Here is a 12,466-nt window from a genome sequence, read left to right as displayed (position 1 = left end):
CTTTGAAGACCCTGACCATTCAACTCCTAAACACTCATTTCCACCTACGGTGTGTCTCACTTTCCTTCGTCTGGCTGCTTCTAAGTCTTCTGTCTGGAGCCACTCAAGCCAACCTGATAAAACTGTCATTTTGAAAACGATGTACTGATACAATTGATGTATGGATTCCTGTAAGAGCTGGAAGAGCTCCCAATAAAAGGATTTTTTTAAAAAAAGAAAACAAAACTGTGAGCAGTTTGTCTTCAGTGCTTCTCTTTTAGGGGTCTGTTCTCACCCTCTTCCCACCCACTGCTCACACTTGGTAGTAGTGACTGGGTGGCGTGAGGTCAATTATAACTCATAGTGACCACATGTGATGGAGTAGAACTCTCCCACAGGTTGTCTAGGCTGCAATCTTTACAAATGTACTGTACTTTTACACACATAATGCATGCGTTACACAATTTGGGGAGGGGCGGGGTGGGGGTTAAGTAGTACTCTAAGAATTGTCCTCCCGCTGCCCCTAGCTACATTCTGGACCCTATTCTTGTCTGACTCTGTATCCGTATCTTGGGTAGCTGCAGGAAGGGAAGCTGTGATGTATACCAACACACAGTGCAGTGTGAACTGACAGAATGGGAGATCCCTCCGGTTAAAGAGACACTGGTGAATGAAGGCGCTGCACCATACCAAAGCAAAGTCCTAGCAGGTGAGCTGAGGCACCTCTGGCCAAAGTTAGGGATTTCAGCCCTTGGTCAGACGTCTTGCTTAGTCCAGCCCACTTTTCTGGACCCCAAGATCAGTCAAGACTGTGCTTCATCTTTAGGGCGATGTACTGGGGGAATGGGTTTGCTCGACTTGAGGGCTGTTTGTGGTTTTAGAAATTGTGCTGCGACTTCTGCTGAGTATCAAAGTGCTCAGTCTTACAAAGTTAAGCCTGAAGAGGTTCAGAAACTAAAAACCTACCCGGCTACCTCCTGCTCGTCTTCGACAGGAAGAGACCTGCGTGTCATCCTCTGCTTCTTCATGGCAGCTGACTTCTCTCCATAATAGGGGTACACCATGAGGGCCCCTTGGGGATCCCGCTTGATGCGCAGGTTGGTGTGCAGCAGGGTGCCCAGTGCCCGTAGGAAGCTGCGGGCATCCTGGAGCAGCTGCTCAGGCGGCAACAGCACCACGACAACCAGGGTCCCCTCGGCCAGGTTCTCCGGCTGGTCAGCAGCACAGTCCAGGCCGTCCCAGCCGCACTCCTCGCTGTTGCAGCCCTGGTCACAGTGGTTGTCTTTGTAGTGGTCTGCGCAGTACTTGTCATACCTGGGCAGGGAGGGGCAGAGGAGGCAGGGAACAGGGAAAGGGGTTCAGGACGGCCTGGAATTCTATTTGCTTTTCCACCTGCAACGACCAAGGCTTTTCCAACCCATCATCTGGAGGCCAACCCAGGACCCAGATGTCCCAGGGAGCCTGTCTGATTTCTCCTCTCTCTGACATCTAGAGGCCAGCTCCGCCCCCTGTGCACTCTTCAATGAGCGCTCCCTGAGTGAGGTACAGGCAGCTCTCTGCCCACTCGGCACCATGGGCTCACCTGCCCATGGGGTGCTTTCTAGCTGAAATTCCGTATCTGAAGTAAACACCAGCCCAGTTTGTGCTTCCTCTACTTTCGTATACACTGCCCCTGGTGAGCTCTCCACGGTGAGCTCCTGGAAGCCAGAGTTGACTCTAGAAACTGGAGAACTAGCCGGGAGCCATCAAGAGTTGCCCTACGGAGGCCCAGGCCGATGTGGTCCACTCTTCCCCTGGCCAAACTGAGCCCCACCTAGAAAGGGTAGAGGGAATGTACATTCCACATTGCACAGCAGACCCGACGTGTAGCCTTCCCTAGGTCCTTCCCCAAAATCAAATATTGGGGAATGGAATGTGAGGCCAGAACTCAAATCCTGTGCATGCTACTTCGGTGGTCCTCACCTCCCCCTGGCATTTGTACTAGTGGGTAAAACTTACCTTCCTCGCTCAAGGGAGAGGTCAGGAGTCCGGAAGGATGTCTATGTTTTTTGGAAAGTTGCCTGACCTCTCCAGGCCTCTGCTCCCTCACTGGGAAAACCAAAACCCAACCACGGCCATCGAGTTGACTCCAACTTAAAGCAACCCTGTGCAGCGTTTCCAAGGCTGCCTATCTTTAAGAGATCGCACAGCCGCACCTTCCTCCTGAGGAGCAGATGGGGGTTTGAACACCTGCCCCATACTGCCACCAGGGCGCCTTTGTCACTATGAAAGAGCCATGCTCTATCTGTGCCTCACAACGTTGTGGGTCATTCGCTGCGGTTAAATGAAACGGGATGGTAGATTTTTATGGTGCCACGGAAACCCTACAGCAACCATAAAATTGCCAAAAAGCTGAAACAATGAAGACCAGGAGGGCTAACTGAGCGACCCAGTTGATCTTAAGTATCCGACAAAACCCAGATAAGAAAAGCCAGTCTTCGGGAACGGAATGAATGGGTGATAAGGGACAGGTACAGACCTTTCTGTCCATCCTGCAGGCAGGTGACGTAAGAGGCTGCCTGGGAGAGGCTGCCCGGGAGCTATTTCCCCCAGGAAGTGGCGCGAGCAGCAGGTGAGAAGGCAGAGAGAGCAGAGAGAGGGTGACTGTGCAGTGAGCAATCCTGAGCCTCTTGTCAGCCGGGAGGCCATGGGGTCGGATCGTGTGCGGCGGCGGGACCAGGCTGCCGGCCCGGAGAAGGGGGCCTCGGGGCACCCGGCTGGAAAGCAGAGGCAGCTTGGGCTGAAGCACTGGAGTGGTTAGGAGCGAGAACAGAGACGGAGCTGTGTTAGTGACAGTCCCTCTCAGCCTCTGGGGACCTGCGCCCTTACTTGCACGCCTTGCTGTTCCGCTGGCACTCGAAGTTGTCAAAGAGGCACTCGGCCGTGTTGCACAGCTCGTCACACTGGTCGTTGATGTAGTCCCAGCAGGGCAGCGGGGAGGAGCAGTTGGCCCAGGGGTTCTCCATGGTGAGCGAGCAGTCGCCCCCGTCCCACTGGCAGGCGTGGCTGTTGCAGGCCTCATCGCAGACACCGTCCCGGGCTTTGTCAGCGCAGTACTGACTGAGACACGTGGCAGGAGGTGTGCTGGGGGGCGGCGTATAGAGTTCACAGTGGCTGCCCTGGAACGAGGGAGGGCACTGGCAAGAGTAATAAGGACGCTGGTGCTGAGGATAGCAGGTGCCCCCGTGCTGGCAGGGGCTGCTGGAGCAGCCTGGCTCACAGTCCTGGGGGTTGGGGCAGAAGCAGCGGGGTCCTGAGGCAGTGTGCACGCACTGCTCCCCTCTCCTGCACTTGACTTGTCCGCAGCTGCTCTGGCATCTTGCCCCGGAGAAACCCTGTGGAAATCGGTGAAGAGATGAGGCTGGCGGGAAACGCTGGAGGGCTTGCCTGCTCCCCCCTCCCGACCTCCTCCCTGGCACATCTCCGGAGAGAAAGGCCAGGCGCCTCTCTCAGATCCCTCACGCAGCCTCCTGGGCCAAGGTCTCTAAAGCCCTCTTCAAGTCACCCTGTAGGCCTGGGCTGAAGGGTCCATGGGGTGAGAGCAGCATTCCCTCATTAACAGAGCACTTCTGGCAATTACGTCCAGGTGACACTCTTATCTACACGCACCTTCTCCAACCACCCGGTAATCAGTCTGATAAAGGATCTACCGGGAGAAGTTCTCATGTCGCCTTGCAGTCTTCCTTCCTGCCTCGCCAAGGCAAGCTTACTGAGCATCTATGGGTCTCTCTCCATTTGAGGGAGGCTCAGCTTCTGACAGAGCTAACACACCGTGCATAGCACAAGGACAGAAGAAGGTTTGTTCTCCCGAATGGTTCCTGCCAAAGCCTTAAGTCGCCTTCCCAACCAGCGCTGGCCCAAACTGGGTACCGAACGCCTCTGCAGCAGAGGACTGGGAAGCCGGAGGCCCCGGCGATTTGCAGATTTGCAAGGATTCGCTCTGCCACTTCCTCGGAGTTTGCCTCGATGCGTCTCAAGACTGACAGTCCAACTCAGGAGCTACTCTTCCTGGGAGATATTAAACTGCATTTTTAAACTTAAAAACAGAAGAAGCTTTTCATTGTGGTTTGGGTAAAAATTCACAGAGCAAATCGGTTTTCCACTCAACGCTCAGCGGTTTGTGACAGCGGCTGCAGGCCTCACGGTGTGACGGCACTCCTGTCACTTCCACCCTCACGTACGTACGTACCACTTCCACTGCTTTCCTCCTCGTCTCTCTCCGCATTCAATCTGAACTTCAGCCCAGAGCCAATGGTGCCCTTTTGGATTGCCAGCGCAGTCCCGTGGCGGGCTGTTCCAGGTCCTGTGGACCTCCCCGGGGCTGCTGCTGCTGTTGCCAGATGCCATCGCGTTGGCTCTGACCCACGGTGACCTTTTGCACAACAGAAGGAAACACTGCACGGTCCTCCTCTGTCCTCACAATTGCTCCTAAGCCTGAGCCCATGGATGCAGCCACTGTGTGCACGCGCCTGGTCGAGGGCCTTTCTCTTTCGCAGTGTCCTTCTCCAGAGACTGACCTCTCCTGACAATATGGCCACCGTAGGTAGGACAAAGTCTTACCATCCTTGCCTCTGGCCCTACTTCTTTCAATAGACTGTTTTGTCCTTTAAGCAGTCCAGAGTATTTTCAATATTCTTCTCCAGCAACATGCATATGATACAATGGAAAACACCATGGCTTGGGTCAGGCGCACCTTAGTTCTTAAAGTAACATCCCTGCTTTTCAATACTCTAAAGAGGTCTGGTCTTGTGCAGTAGATTTACTTAATGCAATGTCTTTTTTCTCTTACTGCTCCTTCCATGAGCATTGATTGTGGATCAAAATAAGAGGAAATCCTTGGCAACTTCAACCTTTTATCTACTGAACATGATATTACCAGTTGATCTACTTGTGAGGACTTTGGTCTATCCTTACTGCAAGCTACAAGCCTTGATCTTCATCACAGGGAGTCCGGTCCTCCTCACTTTCAGCAAGCAAGGTTGGGTCATCTGCATACTGCAGGCTGTTAATCAGTCTTCCTCCAATCCTGGTGCTGCACTCTTCTTCATACACTCCAGCTTCTCTGATGACTGGCTCAGCGTACAGCTTGACCACATACGGTGAGGGTACACAATCCTGACACACTCACATTTCCTGATTTTAAACCGTGCAGTGTTTCCTTGTTCTGTTCACACAACTGGGAGGCTGTGAACACCTCACGCACAGATTCCCAGGTGCTTCTGGTCACATTATAGGCCATCTATTGTGTGGTTGAAAGTTGTCAACAGCATTAAGTGAAAAAACCCAAGTGTTTTCTTCAGAAGGATCTGAAACTGAGAAATCTCCCCATCGTGGTGCATGAAGCAACAAAGCAAAATAGGATGAAGCGTCACTTGGGGAAGAGATTGCCCAGAGGAGAACATGCTCCTTAAAGCATCCACAGGACACTTACCGGGGGACAACGACAAATGAAGCCATCAGGCATGTTGCTGGCCACAGCACACGTCCCTCCGTTGAGACAAGGCATCTGGGGGCACACATCCATGAAGGTCTCACAGTGACGGCCTCAAGGCAGAAAACAAAGAGGGTTATTAGAGGCCACAGTAGAGATGGCAAGTTATTGAACAGAGCCCTGCAGGCACGTGAGTTAGAGCATTAGTGATGGAGCAACATGTACTTGTGTGTGTGTGCATGCAACAGTTGAGTTTTAATCCCATGGGAAGATGAGAGAAAGAAAACACTATCTCCATCTCAGGGTTATCCTGGCTCCACTGCCTCGCTTGCCTCTCTCACAAATAGGTATATGCACATGTGCTCTGGACCAACTCACAGAGCAGATTGGATGTAAAAAGTGACCCTAATCTAATCCCACAGGAAAGAAAGAAGTAAAAAGGAAAAGGAAACTCAGTCTGTTGAAGGTATGTTGGCTTTCCTAAGTTAAAGGAAACACAGCAAAATCATTCACTGCATTCTGTTAACATCATCTACCTCATAGAAGTCGTTTTACTAGGCCAAAACATCTATATGATGATTTGTGCTACAATCTCTTTTCAATTACTTCTGGCTGTTCTGAAACCTGAGTGGCCTTGCTTTCAAACGTAGGTGACCAAACTTGTTTGGTCTACTGCCCCCTATTCAGAAAAAGAAGAAGAAGAAATTCTCCCAGGGGATGGTATCACCCACTTTGGAAAACACTGATTAAAACTCAGCTCAGTTTTTGCAGAGTTAATTTTCTCCAGGTACAGTTCTGGAACAGAATGTCTATGATGAAGTCAACTACACACCTCCCCATAGGATTTCCGAGACTGTTCGTGTTTATGAGAACAGGCAGCTTTATTTTTCTCCTGTGGACCCAACCTTCTGATCTTGTGGTTAGCAGCCCAACACATAAACCATCACACCACCAGGGCCCGTCAGAGTGGACCAAGCAACTGAAACTGTGAAGGAGACGTCGAGTACAGCTGAAGTCTCTTGGCACCTGGGGAGATGGCCCCCTTTGGACAGTACTCACTTAGCAGGAACAAGCGAGCCATTATAGGTTGAATTATGTGCCCGAAAAAGACACCCTCAAGTACCAACTCTCGGCAACTAAACGTAACCTTCCTTGGAAAAGGGTCTTCAAAGATGCCATCAGCTGGGTTATATTAGAATAGAGTGGCTACAAAACTGAGCGATGCCTTTAAAAAGACGAAGAGCCACAAAGACATACAGAAGTCAAGACCCAAAGAATGCCAGAAACTGGGAGCGGTTCAGCAAGATGTCCAATAAAACCTTCAAGAGAGGACTCACCATGGCCTTGCTGGTACCTAGTTCTAGGACTTCTAGCATCTAGAACTCTGGGTTAATAAACAAGTCCATTTTCAGCCACCTGTGTGGGAATTTGCTAAAGCAGATCTAGAAAGGGAACTGCTGTTGTCAGGTGCTGCTGAGTTGGCGCCAACTCACAGGGACCCTGCGCACGCCAGAATGGAACACCGCCCGGTCACCCACACAATTGCTGTTGTTTGAACCCTGGTGGCAGCCACTGTGCCAACCCCTATCACTGTCTGCCTTCCTCCTTTCCTGCCCCTCTGCTTTACCAAGCCTGAGGTCCTTCTCCAGGGACTACGGCCTCTTGACCACAGGCCCAAAGGAGCTGAGAGGAGTCTCTCTCAACTTCCTCACTTCTAAAGGACATGCTTCAGAAGGCAGGGCAATGGAAACAGGGTTAGAACCACTCCCACCTTGCTACCATTTTACTCTATGTTTACGACGGCAATGATATAATCAATGTCTACAAAAGGGAAAGCGTTGCTTGGGCAACGGAAACGTGGAGATTGCTTATTATAACGTAGCATTGCGCTCTGCCTTTGGAAACCAGGAGCCCTTAAATTAAGTTGGCTTCTCACTCACTCATTCACTGTCGTCCAATCAAAGCCGGCCCATACCAACCCTATAAACAGAGTCAAACTGCCCCTGTGCGTTTCTGAGCCTTTAACTCTTTATGGGACGAGACAGCCTCACCAGTTTCCCTCGGAACCACCCACTGGTGGTTTCAAACGACTAACCTCTTGGTTAGCAGCCTCAAGTATAGCCCACTGTGTCTCCAGGGCTCTTAAGCTGGCCTACTTTTCCATAGGGAAGAAATTCTTCTCTTAGGTTGGGTCAAGTAGAGCCTGGCCCAATTTCCTCACTGCTAGATCCCCCAGTGGCAGAGAGGCTGGCAGGCCCGAAGGTTCTCACCGGTGAAGGCGCTGCGGCACACACACAGGTAGTCGTTGGTGCGCTGTATACAGTCCAGACTGCCCTCGGAGCTACAGGGGTTGGAGAGGCACTCGTTGATGTCCCCCTCACACCGGTCGCCAGCAAAGCCAGGCGAGCAGTGACAACTGTAGCCTCCAATTCTGTCCACACACTGGCCACCATTGAGGCAGTGGGGACCCCCAGCACAATCATCGATGTTCTCTTCACAAAGCAGGCCTGAGGAAGGAGAGGAGAGAGCACTGTGAAAACCTTTGGCACCACCCTCCAGTGTGGCTGGTACTGTACAATGAGTAGCCTCTGCTCTTCACGCTGCTGGTGGGTTCTTCTGAGCCGATTCTGACCCCACGACCCTGAAACAAACAGCCAGACACAGAGAACTGCTCCCGGCCTTTACCGAAGCAAACTGGCGCAGCTTTCTGTGACGGAACAGCTGGTAAGTTTGAACTGTTGACTTTTTGGTTAGCCGCTAAGCACCAACCACTGCACCACCAGGGCTGGCTTCTTTCTCCACCTGTAGTGGGACCTTTTAGGTTGGACAGGGCAGACATACTCTTATTTCATGACATCTACCTCTACTGGAGAGCAGTATGAGCAAGGGGAGAATCTGCTTAGGGCTTCACGTGGATTAGCGCACCATCCAGTGAAGCAGCACCCTATGGACCAGGTACTCTGATGGGTGCCGTGGACCAGGTACTCTGGTGGGTGCCGTGGACCAGGTACTCTGATTTGTGCCATGCCAAGACAAGGGGCCTGGTGCTCCAGAGGGAGGCAGGAGAGTTTCGTCAGTTTAGTCATGACAAAGAAGCACAGTGCAGACAAGGACACAGTTTAGCAATCATACAGATATCTAGGTAAAAATACTAGTAATGACTGGAACTGAAGTATGAGTGATGTATGCTTGAGTCTTAGACCCATTGGAGGCTTTCTGTAAAACAGTGTAAATACACTAAAACAGAGGGAAAGCACCACTGAAAGCTCCAAAGTTACTTGGTTGACAAGAACACTCTTTTGATGCACCAGGGATGCAAACGAGTCCACCTGTATGGATGTCTGCACGCGTTTTACATAAAGGAAGAGAAGAAAGAAGCAACTACATGAGATATTAATTATTTCATGACAAACTCTCAGAAGTTACCAAAGAAAGGAAGACAATTCTATATTCTTCTCACTTGCATTTGTAGCATGGACTAATACAATAAGCAAGGGTATTCAAAAGAAAAAGAAATGTGAAGAAAGGCTTCATTTTCCAATAGTGATAACACAAGATACAATACCGACGAATAATCACGACAGAAATGTGCTCCACCTCTATGCAGCTAGCTTTAAACGGTGCTTAAAGAGCCACGAGAGCACTTGAGTTCATGGAAAGACACACATGACTCATTCAGGAAGACTCCTCATCACAGAGATGGCAGCTCTCTCTGCACTCATTCACAAAATTAGTGACTCCAATTAAAAAAAATGCCAATAGTATTTTTAGTAGGAAGTTGATTCTAAAGCTAAAGGAGAAAGTCGTTTTCCAGAAAGCCGTGAAGAAGAAGGCCCTTAGTAAGTAGAACATGAGGCACTGCTGAGTTAACAGAACAAAAGAACCACACTCACATGAAAAGGAAGACACTGACACACACGTAGGGATTTAGAGTCTGAGAAGATGCCATCTCTAACCCTTGGCTGAAAGAGTAACTCATCAATAGATTGTGTTGGGACAAATCTTTAGCCAGAGGGGACGCACTGCCAGTACTTAAAGAAGAGCATGGATGCTTCCTTTAGAACCTTGGTGTGTGCAAGGTGTTGCTAACTAGCAGCCAAAATCCAGAAGCTATAAACAGGCTGATAAAGTCAGCATCATTGGTCGCGGGGGAGGGGAGTGGGGAGGGATCTGTGTGGAAACTAATTGAATTACCAGTTATGGAACGAAAGACTCAGAATGCAGCCTGTCTGTCTGTCTGTCTTTCATTGTAAAAAGATCGTTGGCGTGAGCACGGAGTTACAGGGATAGGGGAGGCGGACTTCATACCCCGAGTGCCTGGCGGACAGGAGCACTTGAAATGGTTCACGAGGTCGATACAGGTGCCTCCATGCTGGCACGGGTGGTTCTGGCACTCGTCCACTTCATACTCACAGTTGACACCCTGATACCCTGGGACGCACTGCCAGGAAGAAGCACAGGGACACAGAACATTGGACCAGGATGGGAAATGGCAGTGGAGCAAGGGAGACCCAGATGTTCCTGTGCCCCACTCTCTTAGCTCCTGGGGTCTTAGCTCTCTTCTCTGGGGTCACCACATTCTGTGCAGGTCGGTCTGCGGCTTGTCAGCGTTTACCTAGTCCTCTTCCAGAAAAAATGTAATCCTTATACAAAACTTTTTCCTTCCTGTAAATGAACTTCCTCAGTAAAAAAGCGCATATTCCTTTGTATGCGATGAGAACCCTTCTGACCTAGTCAGGCAAACCTGGGGTTGGTGGTAAAGAGGTTGCATTTCTCCATTTCCAGGTTCAGAAAATGGTCCACACATGGGACCCTGGTTGGGATAGATCAGGGGCAGGGGGAGGTGTGGCTGACTGGCTGTGATCAGGAAATAAAGCTTTTCTCAGTGTTGCGTGGGTCCCTGAATTGGTATCAAATTCATCCCTCTTAAGTTTTATTAATGTTTTGCTGTAATCATTACCTATCTGGTTATTAAAAAGCCAGTGCCACGTCCCTGAGGACCATGACCGGTCCTTCTAAGGACCTGTACTTCCTCATCTTCACATTACACGGCACCAGTAGAACAGGTTGAGCAGCATTTTCTTGGAAGAATGTTTAAGTGGACTCATCAACGACTGTCCACAAAGGTGACAGGGGTCAAAGATATATCCCTGAAAGTGGTCACACTCCTACTTCAACTGCTATCCAGACACGTACCAGGGCCACTGGGTGGGGCTCAAACTTGTCAAAGTCACGCTGCTGAGTCAATTTCAATTCATAGTGACCCTATAGGGCAGGGTAGAATTGCCCTTGTAGACTTTTGAGACTGTTAACTTTTTACGGGAATAGAAAGCCTCATCTTTCTCCCCCAGGGTGGCTGGTGGTTTCAAACTGCTGACCTGGCGGGTAGCAGCCCAAGACATAACCCACTATGTCACCAGAGCTTCTCCACTCTGTGATGAATGTTGGCGCTGAACCCAAAAAGGGAGCCCCTGAGGGGAGAGATTGTTCCAGGCTTCTATAAAAATAGCTTACTAGAATTCTACTGTGTTAACTTGTTTCCTAGGGAGGCAGTAAGACAGTGATTGGTAAGGGGGACTGAGAAAAATCTGTAAGCTGTAAAGGTAAGACCTTGGTACTAAATACAATACACTAGTATTCTTGGCAGACTCTCAGTGTCCTAAGAGCTCTGCGATACATGCCCGTAGTCTGGCTCACCTCGCATCGGTAGCCCCCGATGAAGTCACTGCAGGTGGCTCCGTGCTGGCAGGGGTTGGACGCACACTCATCCAGCTGCTCCTCGCAGTAGCTCCCGGTGTAGCCCATGGGACACTGGCAATGATGTGTGCTGCCGGCACTGATACATACCCCAGAGTTCTGGCACAGGCGGTTGAGAGGCACTCCTGGAAAACCGGGGGGAGGGGGGAGGCACGGGGGGAGGACAGCAGAAAATAAAAGGGCACATGGTACATGTCAGGGTTGGATTGAATTGAGTCACGAGCAAGCGACTCTAAGCCAGTCAACATGTCAAATTTTATTCTTTTGGAGTTCACCCGCCTCGATGCCAGATTTCTGCTGAAACAAACCAACCCTGAGAGTGGAATACAGCTGGTGAGTTTGAACTGTTGACTTTTTGGTTAGCCGCTAAGCACCCACCTCTGCCCCTTCACCTTGCATCTCCGACCCTTTGCTCAGAGGGCTGCCGTTCACTACTATCTTCTCCTGCCAGAGCAACCCTCGCCCCTAAGCAGTGCTGGTCCCTCATGACCCGTAACCCACGGGGGCAGAGCTCACTTCTGAGGGAGGCTGCCACCTTGCAGGAGACACTGGGCACGTCACAGTAGGCACCAGCCCATCCTGGGGGACACAGGCACCGGAACATGGCTTTGTCCTGGACGCAGGTACCTTTGTTTTTACAAGGAGCCTGGCTGCAGAGGTTCACCAGTGTCTGGAACAGAGGCAGGGGTGCGCACACATCAAGATCCGAACCCCGAAAACGACAACCATAAGTTACAGGGCGTTTCAAGGAATCCAAGGGGAGCACAATAGTTAATCACATAGTAATTTAAAAGCTCCTATCTAAGCTTTAGGCCCTCATTCCCAGGTCCGGACAGCCCTTCCTGTTATTATCTTGAAGTTCCCTTTGAGTTGGCTCTGATTCCTGGAGACCCTGTGTGTGTCTGGGCTTATCTGTGCTTCGTGGAACTCCCGAGGCTGCACCTTTCAAAGACAGGCCAACAGGTCCCTCTGCTGAGTGGGCTTGAATCGCCAACCCTTTGGTTAGCATCCAAACAGCCAAGTGTTTTGCTTAGTCCTGCTATTCAAAGTTCTTACCATCGATGTTTAGGACTGTGAGGTAGCCCAGTAAGTTAAGTCATACCCTGTATGCCAACCTTCCTGCAGATGGCAGCAAGCTAGCTGCCCTGCCACAGGGGAAGCCCCGCCCCAGAAGCAGGCCGCCTTAGCACCAGGCTCCCTATCTGTGCACCTGTTCTTTAATGATTATTCTGATTGCTAACTTTCTTTCTGTGTCCCTAC

General features: G+C 50.7%; 1 protein-coding gene across 1 annotated transcript in view; it reads right to left on the bottom strand.

Moving 5' to 3' along the window:
* The window catches only part of NOTCH2 (notch receptor 2), a 140,169-nt gene that overhangs the window by 11,607 nt on the left and 116,096 nt on the right, over positions 1–12,466 (bottom strand). Inside the window, exons 20-26 of the mRNA XM_045283711.1 lie at positions 11,723–11,876; positions 11,147–11,331; positions 9,758–9,890; positions 7,720–7,956; positions 5,450–5,562; positions 2,848–3,353; positions 946–1,293 (exon numbers count right to left, since the gene is read on the bottom strand). Coding sequence (XP_045139646.1) covers positions 946–1,293; positions 2,848–3,353; positions 5,450–5,562; positions 7,720–7,956; positions 9,758–9,890; positions 11,147–11,331; positions 11,723–11,876 — 1,676 coding nt within the window. The remainder of the gene's footprint in view (positions 1–945; positions 1,294–2,847; positions 3,354–5,449; positions 5,563–7,719; positions 7,957–9,757; positions 9,891–11,146; positions 11,332–11,722; positions 11,877–12,466) is intronic.

This window comes from Echinops telfairi, unplaced genomic scaffold (assembly GCF_000313985.2).
Source record: "Echinops telfairi isolate 266 unplaced genomic scaffold, ASM31398v2 ScPeMD7_7466;HRSCAF=8504, whole genome shotgun sequence".
Classification (NCBI taxonomy): Eukaryota; Metazoa; Chordata; class Mammalia; order Afrosoricida; family Tenrecidae; genus Echinops; species Echinops telfairi.
Note: the sequence above shows the minus strand (reverse complement) of the source record. Positions and strands in the feature narration are given on the sequence as shown.